Genomic DNA, 20,885 nt, shown 5'->3' on the forward strand with positions numbered 1-20,885 from the left:
AGAAATGTTAGATTCAAGATGAAATCTATGTTTTTGCACGTGATTTTTTTGTGGGAATTTGTTTTCCTTTAATGCATACAAGGGCATTCTTTTTAATGAGAGCAGGAGATGAGAGGGAGATCAAATAGATGCTTATTTGAAAAAGTAAGAAATATGTTTAAAATAGCATAATGACTATATATATATATATATATATATATATATATATATATATATACACACACACACACACACAGTGTGTTTCTTGCTTTCTTAATGTGTCGATGAAGGAAGAAAATTTTGAGCTGAAGTGAGCAAAACCAATTGGATATCTCTTTTAAATCTGACAATAATGTTGGGAATACCATGGGAAGCCGCAAGATTGTCCTAAAAAAGGGCTAACCAGATCACATTTGAAACAAAACAGGTTATAGCTGTCATGCTATTAGTACTGGGACATTGAGTGATGTGTCATGCCATAATCTCAGAGATAGTTCAGGCTGGGGACCTGTAAACTTTCTGAACTCTCAGAATAGTTTGATGCAGGACAAAGTCTGATTGCTGACTACTGCTCTGAGTTCTGCAGATTATTGACCTGGGTTATTTTTTGTTGAAATTATATTAGATTTCTAGTTGACTTAGCAGCTATTAACCAACTGGGAAGCTCTATGCAATGAGAGCAACAAAATTGGAAGCTCCTCTTTGGTCTGGGATTGTTGTCCCATTTAGATTGGAATAGAAGCTGGAAATGAGATGTTAATGTTATGTTCATAGAGTATGAACTACATAGCACTGTTTTTTTGCTTCTGTACTTCTTCCTTTCTTAGTACATCATTGCTCAAGGTCAGCATCTTTGGACACCTCCCCTAAGCTGAAATCCCTTCTTCTTTATTCTTCCCTGAAACTAAGACCCAGACTGGTTGATGAGCAACAAAGCTGCCAGTTGGCACTGATGGTACTGTGTGGGTCTATAAGTGCATCCTCTGCATCTTATCATCATCCACAGCCTGGGGACTGGAGTATTCCCCACTCAGTACATTCTTGGCCAGACTCCATCTCCAAATGTCTCTATCTCCATATGCAAGCCCACACTGGAAAAATAACATACTGACTTTTTTCTTATATTTCCTCATCAGATTCAGACTGATGCATTTGCTGAAATTGTTTAGGAAAGTTGGACGGGATGGGGAACTCACTGATACTTCTTCCTCCTATTATGCCATTTTGGTCCCATCTATGGTTCATTTTCTAAATATTCATTATCTAACCCTTTAATGATATACTATAGAAGTTTCCAGATATTAAAATGAAACTTATTTATTTTTAGTTTGCATACTTTACACCCCTACTCCTCTTTTTATATCACAAAATTCAATTTTCTGTGGTACTTCTTCCATTTCTTATGATTTTTCACAAATTAATTATGGAGGGGCAGCTATATAGCACAGTAGATAGAGCACCAGCCCAAAGTCAGAAAGACCCTAGTTCAAATACGACTTCAGACACTTAACACTTACTAGCTGTGTGACCCTGGACAAATCATATAACCCCAGTTGCCTCACCAAAAATAAATAAATAAATGATATGAAATTTTTTTAAAAAATGATGGTGGTTCAGCATTCATATCTCCAGTTAGTTCACAACCATTGCATATTGTTCATCTGAGATTGATACATTTCATACACCTGTACTGCCTCATTTTTATCCACCCTTTTTTTCAGGAAATACAGATAAAATTAAACAGTGACAAAATAACTCTTGTCCTTAGCTTGAATTGCCAGTTTTAGCTTTTTCTGAGTTCTCCTAATGCTAACAATTGTTACTTAGCCATATCAATGCTGTTTTATCTATCAGTTACAGTATTCGTGTTTTCTTCTACTCTTAATTGCAAAATACACACATACACACACACACACACACACACACACACACACACACACACACACAGGACAATGGTATCTCTGTATCCAAGTAAGTCTCTTCCGAACATTATCCCCTTTTTTCTTTATCATAAAAGAAAACTTTTAAGAAGTTTCCATTCCTCCAGAGATGATTTTCCATGAAAAAATGTTCATCCATGTTTATCTTACCTTTTACAAAACCTTATCTTCTCCTCAAGTCTTATTAGAATAAAATCAAGCTTTTCTTTCCTTCTCTACCATCACTTTCAAGACTATAATAGGTTACTGGCTTTTCATTTAGTTTATATATGGAAATAATTTTAGTTGAATTTGCAGTTTTATAGTTTCTTTTATGTCTGTTTTTGAAAAGCATGTCCCCCAATTAAAGCTTCATCTATACAAACACTGTTTAGACTTCATTACATTACTTAAACACAATGACCATTAAATAAAACAAATGCTTTGACAGCTGAATTTGTTTTTGTTTGTTTTTGCTGAATTAATTTGTGTTATGATTGATCTGCCTAACTAATTATTTGGAAAAGATCATCATAGCTGTGTGTAAGGATATAATCACAGGGTTATAACTTGCTAACTAATTTGGTTTAAGTGATAAGATAAGGAGAAACAGGGAAGATGAAGTGAAAGGTTTTGCTACTGTCTGACATAATGAAGTTATGAAGAAATATAGTTTGAGAAGATGAAAAACCATTGTTAAATGTTGAGCTAGGGATACCCAAGATAAATCCAAATAAAGATCTAAAATCTGTGAGGAGTTCTCAGGATTTGCTAGAATTAGAGATAGAGATTTTGTAGTCTTCTCGATAGATAGTTTTGTAAAAAGAAATGAAATCACCAAGGACATGGGTATATAAAGCAAATCGAGTAGGGTAAAGAATAAAGCTTTGCTGTGAAAATTATGTATAAACTACCATTCTGATCTTGATTCTTTATCAGATATGCTACAATCACATCTTAGATTTCTGTTTACCAGTTGAATTTAATATCTTTCTTGCAATGGAAAGAAAACAGTATTTGTGACAAACTGGGGCCTATTAAAGACATCATAATACATATCATAATACCAAAACATCAAAGTGAATTCTATAAATTACTAATATATGTCTTAAGAAATGTTAGAGGTATAATACATTACACATATATCGACACAAACACAATTTTAAATAGTGTAGAACTGTATTAACTTTTCTGGGTCTTTTTTGCGCCTTGATATGATGTGAAATAATGCAGATTTCCCAACTTGTGGAATATAGAGGATGTATACTTAACAGACATTGATTATTCTTCTGCCTACTAGAAAGGGCCTAAAAAGAAAATAAAGGACATTGCTTAAGGCTACCTTGACCAAGAGTGGGGATTTCTTAATACCCCTCCATCACTATTCCTCTCCATTAACCTTCTATCACAGAAAGGAACAATAGTATTATTTTTGCTGCTCTGGAATTTAGGAGAGATGAAAATAAAACTTTAAGTGATCCTTATCTACTGCTTCTGGTCTACTTAGATATGTTTGTTACCTCCTGTTTAAGATTGCAATCTATAACACATTTACTGTTTTCTCATTTTATTCCACGTATGAGGTCCAAGTGTAATGTTTATTTCCAGTTTTCAAAGGAAAAGTCAGTATTAAACCAAAGGATTCCAACCCTCTTAAATAGAAATTACCTCCTTAAGTTAGCAAAGCGAGTGAAGCCCACTTTCTTGAGAATTATGTTGTAGATGAAGCTGAATGTAAGGGGTTCATATTATTCCCTTTCCATATCAAAAGAGCTTATGGTATATTGCTGTTAGTTGATAATTATTTTCAATATTGTATAAACAGCCAACATTAAGCAACATTCACCCAAAGGGGTCAGGAGGAATAGTTAGTGACCAAAGTCATAATTAGAGATGGAGAATACCTGGGCAAGTGGAAAATCATAGAGACAGAAACTATCCAGTTATATGCCCCAGTGGTCAAAGAAAATTCAGTCTGTTAGGGTGAGTTAATTCATTTTGGACTCTTATTAGATCATTATTGAAGAGAATAGTTTTAGTAAGAGTAGAAACAAAAGTTTTATTCCAAAGTATTATATAGAGAATTAGATTAAATTGTATGGAGAGTATTAGATAAAAACTCCAAGAGAGCCAGAACTATGTCTTAAATGTGATTTCTTTCCCCTTTGTCTAGAACAGTACTCAGCACACAATACTACTTACTAAATATTTGCTCATAGTTTGTTGAATTAATGGGGGGAAATAGCAGTATGAAATCTAGACTTTTATAAAAAAAAAAAGGTAGTAAAGAGAAGGTTGAATTCTGTTCTAATGACAATATTCTTTTAGTTCAAGTTCAGCATTGAGACAAATTAAGGCACTTGCAAGTCACTGAAGAATTAGTAAAAGGAAATTTAAATTGCCCTGACATGGCAACGATATGGAACAAGGATAGTGTGGTCCTCAGTTTCCCTGTACAAATTCTGTCATCTTCATATTGAACACATTTTTTATAAGACAAGATATGGTGAAGGATAGGATGATCTGAGTGATCTTCAAAAATCTACCAAATTGCAGGGCTCAGACTCCATGTGAAAACCTTTTTCTGCCTTGAGCTGACCATAAGGCTACATCAGGAAAGCTAAATTCAATCAGATATCAGGGGCCACTTGTCTCCTTTTAGGGGAAAAAAAAAAAAAAAAAAAAAAAAAAAAACAAGCAAACCAATTTATGTCACAGGTCTACCTATGAGAGTGTGGGTAAGGGGAAGAAGCTGTGTCGGGTTAATAGGGGCTAATTGAATCCTGACATAATTTTGTCTCCATTTTAGGGAAAATTAATCCATACCACAGGAGGGAAGGAGAGGTAGTGCTGTGCAAAAACATTGGTATAGACATTAATTCTATCATAAAAGAAAGTCTATTTCACAGGAGAAAGATGTAGTAGCGTTTGAATCTGTTAGAACAACACAGCCCAGAGACTTCACTCCCAAGTGGGTATTGCTAAAATATTGGTAGATGGGAAGAAAACATTGGAAAGCTCAAGAGGTTGAAGACTATGCTTGAGAGAGAAGGAGAATGCCTTTTGAATTCATATCCTGCAAGAGATGGAAGAAATAAGATTATGGGCAAGAACATGAAAAAAGTGCACATCCTTCCTCTGTGGCAGGAAGGAAAGAGGATATAATAGGTGATTTCTCAAGTGACTTAAAAATGTGGAAAATTGGAGTAAGAAGTTGAGAAGACTTTTAGTCAGACTCTAGTCTTGAAAAAGACTAGATGGCTTTTCTTATATATGATTCAAAAGACTTGAGACTTTTTTATAAGGATGTTTTTATAAGGAAGTGTGGAAAGAATAAGAATAGGCCTAGAATTTTATCAGTATACAGAAGTATGAGTTAAAATAAGTCTTAGTCAACATTTCCTTGAGACAGTGAGGAATTAAGTATCTTGCCCATGTTTGTACAGATAATATAAGTCAGATATCTAAGACCCAAATCCACCTTTCCCTGACTCTAAAGGTGGACTTCTGACTACTATGCCATGGTATCTCCTTTTTAGAACATAAGATACACCATTTTGCACTTTAAAAAAGTTTTTGCTTTAAATTGCTATATTAAAATGTGAACCATAAATCAAAAGTTTTGGATAATAAATAGTCATGGCTAAATTAAGCTTTATTGTTGATATTTAGTCTTTTCTGGATTCTTGGCTCTTGTATAGTGATTATATGTAGAGTATTGAAAAATATCATAGGAGAACCTAGTCCAAATAATACATTATAAATTTTTTAAATCTACATATTGAATGAAACCTGAAAAAATTCGCATTAATGTCAACAAACCAATATAATTTGTTTTATAGGCCCAAAATAATAATGTCACAATAAAAATTGAGGCAAATATTCACCAGATTAATCACATAGATAGTATTCCTGAATCCAGATAAGAAATCTTATAATGTAGAAATAATGTAAGCACATAAAATGGTATTTCTTCACATTTTCAGCTTGAGATAACAATATGATTTTAATTTTTGGCCACTTTAAAAAAGACATTTATTCCAAATTATTTTATGTCATTCACTTGTTTAGTCATTTTTCCAATCATGTTCAATTCTTTATGACACCTATTTGGGGTTTTCTGTGAAGAGATACTAGTGTGGTTTGATATTTCCTTCTGCAGCTCTTTTTATAAATGAGTAACTGAGGCAAACAGGCTTGAGTGACTTGCCCAGAATCACAAAGCCAGTAACTATCTGAATTTGGATTTAAATTCAGAAAAATGAGTCTTTCTGACTTCAGGTCCAGAGCTTAATCCGTGGCATCAATTGGCTTTCCATTTATTTTTAAACATATAACTTTTTACAAATGATCCAGGTTTATGTATAGAATTAAGAAATCTGTAATAAAAGTTTTATTTAGCTTAAAAAATAAAAAAACAGTTATTTTACCTATAAATAACTTTTACCTGTACCTTTAGTACCTTCAGATTAAGATGCTAAGTGAAATGAGCAAAACCAAGAGATCATTATACATGGCAACAACAAAAATATATGATGATCAGTTCTAATGAATGTGACTTTTCCAACAATGAGATGATTAAGGCCAGTACCAGTGGTCTTGTGGGAAAGAACTATCTGCCTCCAGAGAGAGGATGGTGGGGACATTACATAGATCATGACATAGTGGATCATAACAGTCTTTCTACCTTTTGTTGTTGTTTGCTTGCATTTTATTTTATTTTTTCTTTTTTGATCTGATTTTTCTTGTACAGCATGATAATGGTAGAAATATGTATAAAAGGATTGCATATATTAAACATTTATTGCATTACTTGCCATCTAGGGAAAGGGGTGGGAAGAAAGGAGAGAAAATTTTTGGAATACAAGGTTTTTGCAAAAGTGAATGTTGAAAATTATGCATATGTTTTGAAAACAAAGAAGACTTATAATAACAGAAAGAATGCAAAAATTCTCCCTGAGACAAAGACTCATTTTAAATCTCAATATTATTTGGGTAAAATTGTGTAACCCCAAATTCTCAACTGTCACAATTTTCAAAGAATTGAAACTGATTATCACTCAGAGTAGATGTAGATTGATCAGGAAGCAACATTTTACAGATTAGTTATTTTATGACCAAAAAAAAAAAAAAAAAAAAAGATACAACCTGGTAAAAGGATGCCACCAGAAACATCTGGGTGAATTGGAAGGAATGAAGTTGAAATTTAGGTTCAAGCACAAATTAGCTGCCTGATGTTGGATAAGGTGTTTCTGTTTTCTCAGTTTTCTTATTTGTAAAAGGAGATGATAATAGTTTATATTAAGACACTAGTTTGCCATAAGACTAAAAATTTACTCAAAGATTTTCAAGTATGGTTTTTTCTAACACTGAGAGAAAGAACATTTGTTTTCCTTTTAAATACTAAAGACAACTTCCCCCCTTTCCCTAGCTTTCAGTCGTGCTCCAATTCCGATGGCTGTGGTCCGAAGGGAACTATCATGTGAAAGCTACCCAATAGAACTTCGATGTCCTGGAACAGATGTTATCATGATTGAAAGTGCCAACTATGGTAGGACTGATGATAAGATCTGTGACTCTGATCCTGCTCAGATGGAGAATATCCGGTGTTATCTGCCAGATGCCTATAAGATTATGTCTCAAAGGTATGATACTTAACTTTTTTTTTCCCCTTATGGATTTAAAAAAAAAAAAAAAAGTTTTACATGTATACATGCAACTTACTGACGATCCAAAATAACTAGTGATTTTGCATATTGCTGTTGAAAAAAATGAGAATACATTTTGTTTATTTCCCCCTACCAATCCTCAAAAATATAATTTATAATTTTTTAAAGAGGGGAATCATGGAATATAAATTTTTTTTGTTATTTAGATGAACATTTTTCACCTTTAAAAAATGCAAATAAAGATTTCCATATTTCATGAAAATTAGCATTATGTAATATATATGTATATATTAAATATATAGTTTTTACATATTGCAGTTACTTTTACCTTGTATGTTAAATTAATTTGTACTTGTATTGTTATAAATTTCTTGCTGTTTAGAACTGTGTTAACAAAGAAACATCCAAATGTTAATTTTCAATTGATTGCTTTAATAGAACGTTTTGTTTCATTATTATTCTTAAATATCCTTGGCAAATCCAGGTGCTTTGTCCTAGAATACAATCCTCTCAGTTAAGACATTCATTTACAATATATCATAGTTTCTGAGTCCTCATGCAAAAAGTGAATTCCAGTTGATTAAAATTTAGCCAATGTATAATAATGGAGTTAAAATCTTAATTTATCTGAACTTTTTATCTTAATAGAAGCTGCAGTTAAGAACTTTTTCTTGTATTTCTTAAAACAACATATGTGAAAAGAATGATACAATTATCTTTTATTTCTCATCTGTTAGTCTTACTAACTCTAATTTTTTCTCCCTGATCTTGACTGATTTGTCTTTTATGATTCATAATTATTGAATATTTGATTAGTAGCTGAGTAATAAGATCAATTCTGTAGATAGTTTTAATGACTTTAAATCAATATCAGTAATAGAAATTATGATAGGCTAGATTCTCCATGATGAAAGTAAAATGGATGTTATTCTGAAATGGCCTGTCTTGGTTAATTTTACCATGCAGACAGCCTTTTTTTTTATTATTATTATTCTGACAACTGAAGGCCATCATTAATGATATCAAGTAAGGGGAAATTGCCAATTTATATTTTGTGTAACATGTTATTTTACAGTGGTATTTTTTGGTATCCTTTTCTTCTTCATTTTTTATTCCTTGTTTCTACATGTTTAACTTAATTGAAATTGTGGGCTTAGACCTGAAATAATTGTAGTCATTCCATTGCAGCTAGATATTGTAATGGTTGCTCAGCAGTCATTGCCATAGCTAATGAGGAATGTGAATCCACAATGATATTTATTATTCTCAGTGTTCTAAGTTAAGCAATTCAGCATAACTTCATTTTCTTTCCTTCTGGCTTTTTGGTGGTTCATTTTTTTCTTCCATGCATCTGTGTGCATGTGGGGGGAGTGGTATTATTAGGGGAAATGCACATGTGCCATCTGTATTGCAAATGTACTTAAGATGGGTACTGTTTTTTAAGTGGCAATATAACATTTGCCAGTCCTTTGAAATTTTCTTTTTGACTGTCAGTGGGATTATTTTAATTTTCTTGCTGAGATACTCATTAATTTCCAGTGTAAATTCTTGTTTCAAGGCCTATTAAAATGGACTCTGGAACCATTGCAGGCATGTTTAATCTGTACACAAACAGCAAGCCTGAATAGTCAAATTTTCTATACCTCTCTGATAAATAATCTTTGTGATAGTAAAAACTGTTTTCACTCTTATTTGCACCCCAGAGCTTAGACTATACCTAACAAGTGCTTAATAAATGCCTATTTATTCATTGATTCTTCAAGTGTTCCATGGGTGTTCCTGTTAGATAGTATCATCATTTTTTAAGGACCATGATGAGCAGTTTCCTGATAAAACTGGTCATTCATAGAAAAAAAAGTGATAGAATAATATTGATGCTACATCACTGAATATTCAAATTGAACACCTTTTGTTGAGACCCTGTTTGGCGCCCAAAGTGGGGCTGGGGAACGAGGGAGAATCTTTACTTAACAACCTTTGACTTTATTGAAGAGAAATGTTATTTGTGTCCTTTAAACCTTGAGAAAGGCAGGAGCCACTTCAGTTGAAGTGGTTTTTAATCTCTCTGGGAAAGCCTGGGGGAAAATGAGAATGCTTAGTAGAGTTTTAAGGTAACTTAGTTCTAAGATATGGTTAACTTGTGAAGGAACAATGAAAACATTTTTATAAAATATATTACCAAAAGAGCTGCTGCATTTCATTTTTTTTAACTTAAAAAATAAATTATTTTCAGGAATGAACACTTTTGAATATCAGGAAATCTGAATGATTATCATAAACACAACAGAAATACCCTTCTCATAGAGAAGCACTGAAAGTGACTTCAAATCATTAATCAAGCTAGAAAGAACATTAGGAATAGAGTTAGAGAGAGTCTAATTTTTTCCCTTTTTTAACAGAAGAGAAATCTTAGGACTAAAGAGATGAATTCCTTTGCTTTAGATCATGAGAATAGCAAATGTTAGAGCCATTTCTAACTTGAAATCCTCTGCTCCTTCCACTACACGATGGCATTTCTCTGGCTTATGGCTTTACTTCAAGTTATCATTGATGTGGGAAGCAGTACTTATTCAGTGACTGGCATTGTGCTAACTACTATTTTTGACTATTTTTTTATATGATTCTCATACAGGGGAACTCATTCTCACACATGAGAAACCCTAGATTTATGATAATTTATGAGTCTTCATCCACACAAAACCATAGCTTCTAAGTCCCTATCAAAGTGCAGATTTTCTCTTTAATCCCTTTAATTCCCTTCCATCAGTATAATGGAAGACATCAGACCAAGTCCCAGAAATGATAGTTCACCTCATTAAATGTCAAGGCAACATGTTAGTTTTGCCCTGCTGCTTCCTTTTGTTCTCGTGATGATGTATTTTCTAACAGTCTCTTTGCTACTATCTTCTGGACTTCCTCTCTTCAAAATGATATGTCAGTCAAAACTTTTCCCATATATAGTAATGGTATCAGACCTTTAGTCATAGCTACCATATTTAGACAAGAAATACCAAGCAGTGTGTACTTGAGAGAAGATTCTTTTCTTTTTTGAGCATTTATTCTGGGAAGAGATAACGATTCTCTTTTTTAAAAGGCCAGATATTCCCCAAATTATGGCTCAGAAAATAATGGAATTTTAGCAAGCACAAAAGGTAATTTAAGGAGACAAGGTCATGATTATCCACTCCTACAGCCTTCATAGCTGTTTTATTACCTGTGCCTAATAACAGCACAACCCCTTTATTTTGCTTTTTATTTTAAGCAATAAAATTCCCTCTCTATATAAAGTTATGAATATTCCTTTGGATGAATTAGAAAAGCTTTATCATTTTGCCCTGTGAACTCTTACTTTATTTCTCCAAAAACTCTTATTTCCAAGTTCACCAACTTCCAATGGTCTTTTCCTTCCTCCATCTTCATCTCACTGGGTGTGCATTCTCTTTATTTCAATACCACCTAAAATTATCTCACTTCTATGACCTTTAACTTTGAAATATTTCTGATCATTCTTCCATTCCATCCATATCTACCTATGTTTCACCTCTCCTATATCTCTTTTTTGTTTCTCACAACAGCCTCTGGTGATTCTGTTCCTCTTGAAATTTCCAGGTCAGTATTTCTATGCCAGTTTTATTTAGTTCCCCTCAAGAGCTTGACCCTTTAATTTAACCATTTCCTTCATACTCTATACCATATTCTTGAATCCCTTGCTGTTGCTCTTTCATGGCTAATCTCTTTCTAAATCACAACTCCTCTTCCTTCTCTTGGTTTTGCACACATGATATTGAATGGCACTATAGGAAATCACGTAACCTTAGAGAAAGACTGCACTAAAGATTTTTTTTAATAGCATCACCTGATTGATAATGCTATCCTTCCCTGTTGATTCTCTTTTGAGTTTCTCGGAAGCTATTCTAAATCTTTTTTTCCAAGCTCAATCCACCTACACAAACTCCTTTATCTCAGAAGAGAATCTTGCTTCATAATTCACTAAAAAACAAAATAAAATAAAACAAAAAACCTAAGTCATCTATCACTGGCTCTTTTTTTCCCCTTAATTCCAAACTTGAACATTCTCCACCCATCACCATTTTGTCTTCCCTTGTTCTAATCTTAGAGAATGCGGTGATCCTTCTCTTTGCCAATATTAATCTTGCTGCTTATTTCCATTTTTCCCATTTTCTTGGGAATTTTCCCCTTCAATCTTTTTTTCTATTTCACTCTAATTCTCAACCTTTCCTTACTTCTTAACTACTCACCTGTTGCTTTCAAACATGCTGAGATCCCTCTGATCCTTTTAAAATCAAACAAAACAAATTAAAACAAACAAAAAAGTCTTCATTTGATCCTACAATCTATTCAAGATAGTGTTCTATATTGTTAAAGTCAACTTCTAGAAAAAAAGCTACCTGTACTCATTACCTGTTTGTCCCCTCCCAATTAGTCATTCCTCCACTCTTTGCAATATGCCTTCTGTCAAAACCAAGTTATTAAAATTACTTTCTTCAAGGTCGCACCAAAAGATAGCTATACTACAAAATTAAGTGATCTTTTCTTTTTCTTTTTTTCCCCTGAGGGGAACCCCCCTGGGGTTAAGTGACTTGCCCAGGGTCACACAGCTAGGAAGTATTAAGTGTCTGAAACCAGATTTGAACTCGGGTCCTTCTGAATTCAAAGATGGTGCTCTATCCACTGCTCCACCTAGCACAGATCACCTAAGTGATCTTTTCTCAGTCCATCTCCTTCTTTTGGCTATCTTCTCCTGCTGGGACACTATTATTCCTTTTTAATTGATCAATCTTTTAATCAAGAATATAGGTCTATTAAGCACCTACCCCGTCCTAGACATTGGTCCATCTCTTTTTTAAAAGAGTTTTCCTTCTACTGAGGGATTGGCCAGATAAGTAAATATAGGATATATACAAAACACTTACAAAGCAATTTCAAAAGAAGCAATGTATAATCAGTCAGGATCCAATCTGTAAAAGACTTTTAGTGTCAAACAAGGGGAAGAGGAGTATTTAAAGATTCTTGAGCAAGACAATGACATGGCCAGCCCTTGTTTTAAGAGAATCATCTTGGCATCAAACATAATTAGCAACCAAGAGAAAAGAAACTGTATAAGGATCAATAGAAATTTTATGTAGTATCAACAGAAGACAAGTATAAGAAATGTTGAGAAGGTAGTATTTTCAATACTCAGTAACCACTGGATAAAGTGGTAATGTGTGAGATTAAAGTGGAGGTTATAAACTTGAGTGACAAAAAGAATGGTAGTACTCAACAGAAATAAGTGTTGCAAAGAAAGTGGATTCATGTAAAAAGTTAATAAATTCCTATTTTAAATTCTTTTAAATCCTTTGCAGAATTATTCTCCATGTCCTATTCCCTATAAATAGGTATACTCTAAGGCTCTTTGCTAGGTCTCTTATATCTTTATATTTTCTTTCCTAATGGTTTTAATAGCTTCAATAAGTTTAACTACCTTATCTTTAGAAACAGTTATATAATCTAGTCATTATTCTCTTTTGCTCCAGCTCTATATCTCCACCTGCCTGCTAGATGTCTATGGGACATCCCAATGGAGGTATTTCACATTCAATATATGCAAGATTCTTGTCACATGCTACACTGCAGTTCATAATTAAATCACTCTATTATTTCCCATTTGTCTTTTCTTCCTGTCTAAATCATAAACTCGAAGAGGACAGGAATAAGGAAGTCTTACTACCATACAGATTAAAATATTGTTTGTTATTTAATTAAGTTGTTTTATTGAATGATTAAATTATTAAGTATTTGCTGTGTGCCAAGCATCTTGCTAATTGCTAGCGATAGATTTAGAAATATAGAGATTCTAAAATAGACAAAGAAAAACTGCCCTTCTCTTGAGTTTACACTCAAATTTCAGGAAGAAAACACAAAAGAAAGTTCAATAGCAAAGCAGAGATAGCAAGTTCCCAAACTCATGAGGTTATATCTGGAGAAATGTCTCCACCATTTGTATGACAATGCCTAGACATGTCTAGAGGATAAAGAGGTAGGTCATCAAGTGCTGAATAAATATTAACTGAATAGTACTTTATTAAGCTATTCTCTGGCTTTTAAAAATATTATTAAATCTAACCTTTCTATAGTTTCTACTTTTAGCTCTTCAGCATAAGCAGATTTTTATGTAACATAAAGATTCATTAAATTAAAATTTTGAAATGATTAATAGAGAGCCAATGAAAAGCAGAAACCTAATTTGTTAATTTCAGGATAGGATAAATTCTATAGGAGGATTTTTAAGATGGCAAATTATAATGCAGAGAACTAAAAGGTCAGTGACTTTAATTCGACAACCAATGACACTGTTTCTTTAAAAAATGGATCCATTTTTAGATCATCATGTGTGCTGCCAGAAGTACTTTTATCAGTAGAATGCCATGCTCTGTTGGCAGTTTTTAAAAAATCATTGACATTTACTGTATAAATCTGGACAACTTCCTGGCATCCCATTTTAGAGGGGCTACAAAGGCATCGGTCCTCTTACACAGTACTATACCATTAATTGGAAAGGCATTTTAAATATCACTTGTTTCACAAAAGAATAACCCAAAATCCAAGAACATGTAATATATTTCCGAAAGTGATTTTTGTCAATTAATTTGGAAATTCAACAAATGTTCCATAACAATTAAAACCTAATCCTTTTTTAAGTGTGATATAGTTAGAAATAATCTTAGACTTGGAGTAAGAATCTGGATTCAAATACAGGCTCCATCACTTATTAATTTGTCACTTCTTCCAAATTCATTGGCTTTGCAGAGATTGTTATCCATGACTGGAATGTATTTTCTTTTCTCCTTTGCCTTCTAAAATCCCTGTTTTCAATGAAGATCTCTCTCATGTGCTAACACTTTCAGTGAGCCTTTTTTTGTCCTTTTGGTGGATAGTGTTCTCATAAATTATGGCCTTATGTTGTACCTCTTTGTCCCTCCCTCCTTCCTGAGAGCAGGGAATATTTGCTTTTGTCTTTGTGTGTTATTTTTCAAGTGAGCAAATAATTGATTTTTGTTAAGTGGGATTAGCCTCAAATTTCTTACCTATAAAATGATATGAATACTTATATTACCAACCTCAAAATGGTATTGTGAGGAATGTTGTTATAAATTGTAAAGTGTTCAGGTTTTATGGAAATAGTTTTATATAAACTTTAATAAGTGATTCAAGTACCACAAGTATCTTATTTAATCTTTTTCTCCCCCAAGAGTTGACAAAAGTAGTCATTTTAAAAATTGAATTAAATATATATAAACAAAACAATAAATGTTGGGGCCATTGACAAGTCAACACAATTATGGAAACCATTGTCCTTGACACAGATATCAAGAAAAAGTGTCCAGCTGCCAATGCCATCACTGTCCTAGAGCTCAGGATTCTCAGAAGCAACATTTTGAATAACTTCTGAGAAGTTTGTAACTTCCCCTTGCATATTGACTCTTAATAAATGTTGGTTGAAATGAATTGACATTTAACCTCTCTAGTGATCATAATGTATTCTGCAGGACTGGGGAGGCCAGAGCCACACCTTGACTCCATGTCAGGACCAAGGAAAGTAGAAGTTGTGTATTAGCCAGGAAATGGAGAGGCAATCATAGCTCTCAAATATTTAATTTCTGCTGATAACATTTCCTGGAGTATGCATATTCTGGACCGTGCCATAATTTAGGCTCTGTTTGCCCACAGATTTCTGTTACTATACCATACAATGGTGTCTGGATCTTCCACCATTAGGGAACTTCCAATTAGTCAAGTTTTATTTCTAGAAAACCTTTGCTCAACTCATCATCTTCATTGTCATCATCTTCATCATCCTTTTCAAAAGATATTTTAAATTTATTCAGTTAATATTTTAAAAGCAAATGCTCAACTGTTGTAGCATTAAAATTATTTCAAACAGAAATTGTCATTCTCATTTTGTCAAGAGTCTCAAACTACCATGCTAGTGCCATAAAATAAAAATGGTGATAATGTGTGATGACTATATATATATGTGTGTGTGTGTGTGTGTATATTACATATGTAGTTATATAGTAAAAATTGAAGAAAAGCAATTATACATAAAAACAATGTTTTCATTATTCCTATAAAAAATACTCTCTTCTCAGTTGAAATAAAAATAGTAAAAAAGCAAAAAAAAAAATCTTCATATATGTATATATTCATTCTATTACTGTCTTACTCCAATATGAATAATGTGTTTCTTCCATACATATTCCATATTAAGATATGACTGTGTTTTCTTTTAGTAGTCTAACTCATGATTCATTATTATTGTAGCTGGAGTATTTATCAGATTGTTTCATTTGACCATAAAACAGAGGGAACAGATATACAGATGCATTTTAATGAGGGACAGATTTGGAAAGGTCTGATGTACAGAATGTCTGATGTCACCGTCACTGTGCAATGTTGGTCCCATGGACAACAGTGGGGAAGCATGAAGTTACTCTATATTTGCTATTGGGATATTGGGATACAGAGTTAAAATTAAAAAAAAAAAAATGAGGGTGGGAACAAAAACTGCTGAAGAGAAATTTGGCTTGTTTTACAATTCTATATTGCTAGTCCAGCAATGCCCTTGGTCTTTCAGATTTTCCATACCCAATGCCTATACCTAGTACTCCTGGGATTCTGTAATGGATATAAAATCAACTGTCTTTATTCCACAAACAAGCAGAGCCAGTTTTCCCCACTAAAATTAGTGCTCCTTGTTTCTGGTATTTTTCTGCTTCAGTCCTTAAGTTACATTACCTGGTCCTACAAGATGACTAGTGTTATTGTTGAATAGGAGGGCGGGGGCAAGATGTCATCATGACCATATAAAAAAGAGAGACATCTTATGATGGCAAATGATAGCATCTCAGAGGCATTTTAAAATCTGTTTATATATATATATATATATATATATATATATATATATATATATATATATATATGTAGATGCGTGTGAGTATATCTCCAAATCTCTTCCTCATAAAAAGGCATATGTATATTATATGACAATTTAGTTTAAATAATAAAAACTACTTTTCCTTTCTCCCCCCCAGATGGCTAGCGTAATGGGGGTCTGCACATGTGCACAATACCTCAGTTGGCACTTTCCATGTTGAAAATGCTAGGGAAGAAGTCATGTACCAGACTCCAAAGAATCCACTTTTTGTGGATTAATAAATATATTTTTTTTAAAAAAGAATTTTTGAATGTCTTTGGAATTTGCATGTATTTAAAAAAAAAGAATGAACATATAATATTATTTCTGTAATTGTAGCCATTAAAATATTGTTTTGGAGGGAAAAGGAGGATGGATTTAGATTTATGTTGAGGACTGAATATATATTGTATTATATTATATTATATATATAGTATTATATTACATATATATATATATATATATACATATATATATATATATATATATATACCTGTGACATTTGAAAATGAAAAACTTAAAATGGATATTTAAAATAGAAAAGTTTAAAAATGTTTTAGAAAAATTTAATTCACAGAATAATTAAATTTATTTTAACTTTACTCATTTTTTCTCCAGCATTCAGTGTCAAACAAAACAAAACAATTCATTCATCACATCTATTCTATTTTAACTATATAATGTGACATTGTGTGTGTATGTGTGTGTGTGTGTGTGTGTGTGTGTGTGTGTGTGTGTACACGTGCATGATGTGAAGTTTCTCAATCCAATGTTTTAATGTAATGGGGATATGACCCTGGATTTTTGATAGAAATGCTAGTGAAAATTACTGGAAAATCTTTAAAAAGGTAGAAAGTGTTCTAGTTCAGAATGGATTGTATGTCTGTTGTCTGAGGATCTGATAACAGTAGAAACTTCAATAAAATGTTAGTCACTGAAATCCATGAAGTTTGATATACTAAGACCTAACATAGAGGGGTTTTGTTTTATGCTCTAGTAAATGAAATAATGGATCCATCCAACCACTTAAGAGAATGAAGGGGAAAGGGAACAAGTGTGTGTGTGTGTGTGTGTGTGTGTGTGTGTGTGTGTGTGTGTGTGTGTGTGTGTAAGTAAATGGATCAATGATAAAAGCTAGTAGACCTGTCTGGCTTCTAGTTCCTACTCTGACATTGTGTCAACTAGGACAGGACCTATCTAGGTCCTGGCTTCATTTTTAAGGCAATGAAAGAGTTGGACTAGGAGATTTCTAAGACCCTTTCTTGCTGGAAAACTTTCTTATTTATGGCTCGTTGCACTTACAAAGAAGCGAGCAGATGGTTTTGTATCTCATACTTTTGCCCCATTTGGCTTCTTAGGGACTAGGTTAAATTTTATTGCATGTCCCTTGATAGTAGCACAATTGTATTTTCTTTTTTTTTTTTTTTTTTTTTTTTTTAAATTTTTTTTTTATTATATATATATATATATTTTATAATATTATCCCTTGTATTCATTTTTCCAAATTACCCCCCCTCCCTTATTCCCTCCCCCCGACGACAGGCAATACCATACATTTTACATGTGTTACAATATAGTCTAAGTACAATACATGTGTGTGAATATCATTTTCTTGTTGCACAATAAACATTAGAATCCGAAGGTACATGCAACCTGGGCAGACAGATATTAGTGACAATTGTATTTTCAAATAAGGAATCACATTAGGAGATAGTTCAAACACACACACACACAAAAAGTTTCTCACTTTTTCTGAAAAGTTGTCCCTCAGTTTATATAGTAGCACTGCAGGGGATTTTACAGTTTATGAAACATCTCAAGGATTTCTCTTTATTTAGTACTGAGAAAGCAAGAAGCTTTTCAGTGATGGATAAAATAGAAAACATTCATTGCTGGTTCAGAAACATCCACAGTTGGGGAATGTTCTGTGATACTTATTTAGCTCTCCAGGAATATCACCACCAACCAAACACTTGGATTGATTCTTTTGGTTGATACAGGTTGCTTGGTATTGTTTTTTGCATTTAATGGAGACATGGGGTAAAGAAATAAGCATTTCAACTTTAGTTCTCATACTTTTATTTTCAGCCAGGCAGTTTGCAACAATAATTAGCATATTCAAATATCATGAGTAAGACAAAGAATTTCAATGACAACTATTAGTCTGTTTCAACATTATTTTATTTCCCCCCAATTCCATATAAAGACAATTTTTACAATATTTTGAGTTCCATATTTTTCTCCTTCCTCACCCTTCCTCACCTTCCCTTTTCTGAAAATGGTAGACAGTTTGATATAGGTTCTATCATATACAATATTTCAATATGAGTCACAGTTGTGAAAGAATATATAGATCAAAAGAAAAAAACATGAAGAAGAAAGGAAAAAAGTATTCTCTGATCTACATTCAACATCCATCAATTTTTTATCTGAATATGGATAACATTTTCCTTTGTTAATTCTTTGTGCTTGTCAGTCATCACGTACTGTTCCGGATACCATATATAATGTTTTCCTGATTCTGCTTATTTCATTTTGTATCAACTGATACAAGTTTTCAGGTTTTTCTGAAATCTGCCTGTTCATCATTTCTTGTTGCTCAATAGTATTTGATACATTCACATACCATAACTTGTTTATCCATTCTCCAATAGATGAGTATCCTCTTAATTTCTAATATTTTGTTACCAAGAAAAGGACTGCTATAAAGTTTTGCATATGTAGGCCCTCTTCCATTTTTATGATCTCTTTGGAATACAAATCTAGTAACAGTTTTGCTAGAAAAAAGGGTATGCAATTTGATAGTCCCTTTGGGCATAGTTCCAAATTGCTCTCCAAAATGATTGGATCAGTTCACAGCTCCACTAACAGTGAATTAGTGTCCCAATTTTTCCACATCCTCCAAAATTTATCATTTCCTTCTTTTTGTCATATTAGCCAATCAGATAAGCATGTTTTAATTTACATTTCTTTGATCAAAAATTATTTAGCACACTTCTTAATATGCCTCCAGATCTTTAATTGTGTTGCTCTGCTTTTTTAAAATCAAGAGCAAAGCTAGACTTATATTCCCAGAGCCAAGAGACCAAGAATACTGTGAGCCAGAACCTAAAACTGAATTCTTCACATTCCTTTGCTTTGCCTATCAAGCCAAACCTTTTCCTTTACCCTCAGAGGAGATCTTTTGGATGAGAGCCTACAAGGAGAACTCTCTAACACCTCTTACTAACATACTCCATCATTTTAATTACTATGCAAAGTATTCATCAGAGTAGGTAATTCTGACTTAGAAAATTTACTAGCTGATGCAGATCAAATGTGTTCAGCTAACTAAAGTGGAAAGCTGATGGGAATTATCTGGCTCAAACTCTCAGGACCCTTCTTTAAATTAACCCTTTATTAGATGTTACTTTACCTTCTTCCCATTCCCCCCCCCCCAGAACATTAAGTATTTATTTTTCTTCTTTGTATGTTCTGTGTCTGTGTAAATTTGTTTTTATTTGGCTTAACACCCATTTTGGTTTTAGCCTATGGGCTTTATTTACAAATGAATTTTCTTTGAAATCAGTTTTGACCCCTTGGATAATTGGGTGTTGAAATAAAAAAAAAATAGTAAAATAGCAAGTTACATAAATGGTGCTATTTAGCAATGGTATGGTTTGCAGTGGCATAAGATATCATTATACTTTTATTCTCTGGAACTATGGTCCTATGTTATCAGTATTTTAGAGATAAAACTCATTGTTGGAGGAAGAAAATGACAATGATTGTATCATATACTTAGGAAATATTCTCTTCCTACTATTTCTAATTCTCCATTTAAAACCTTTTAGGAAAAAAAAAAAAAGACAAACATTCTATGACTATTTCCAGAGGTCATACTTAATCTGCTAAGATGTGAAATTTTAGTTCAATTTTGTTTTCACACAGCTTGAGGATGGTGTTTGTATTTATGATTTATCAGATTAAATACAACTGATGAGTGTAACCCAATATGTAAGTAGTGGTCTTTTATGTCTATTTCCAGGGGGAGCCATTTGGTTTGGTGGTAAATGTTTAACAACTATCCCTGGATGGAGAATGGGGTAATACATACTTTTAAGTTAAGAAGGGGGAAAGAATGCAGGTATTGGTGAACAAAATGAAGTCTGTAAAGAATGAGCCATGTTGGCTTGGAATGTTGGCCCAGATCTAGAACATATTCTTAAAAATTAGAATATACTATTAAAAAGGAGTAGGGTTGTGAGCCTGAATGTTGGTAGAACTGGGAGAGTATTTTTTTTTTGTTGTTTTTTAAAGAGGAAAGAGTGTCAAAGAGAATCAGAGAGAGAAAAGGCTTAA

General features: G+C 32.9%; 1 protein-coding gene across 19 annotated transcripts in view; it reads left to right on the forward strand.

The window, feature by feature from the left end:
- Window positions 1–20,885, forward strand: part of ADGRL3 (adhesion G protein-coupled receptor L3) — a 1,041,133-nt gene that overhangs the window by 410,137 nt on the left and 610,111 nt on the right. For all 19 annotated transcript variants that reach the window (XM_074272799.1, XM_074272781.1, XM_074272789.1 and 16 more), the window contains one exon: window positions 7,330–7,543. In XM_074272799.1, coding sequence (XP_074128900.1) covers window positions 7,330–7,543 — 214 coding nt within the window. The remainder of the gene's footprint in view (window positions 1–7,329; window positions 7,544–20,885) is intronic.

This window comes from Sminthopsis crassicaudata, chromosome 6, assembly GCF_048593235.1.
Source record: "Sminthopsis crassicaudata isolate SCR6 chromosome 6, ASM4859323v1, whole genome shotgun sequence".
Lineage (NCBI taxonomy): Eukaryota > Metazoa > Chordata > Mammalia > Dasyuromorphia > Dasyuridae > Sminthopsis > Sminthopsis crassicaudata.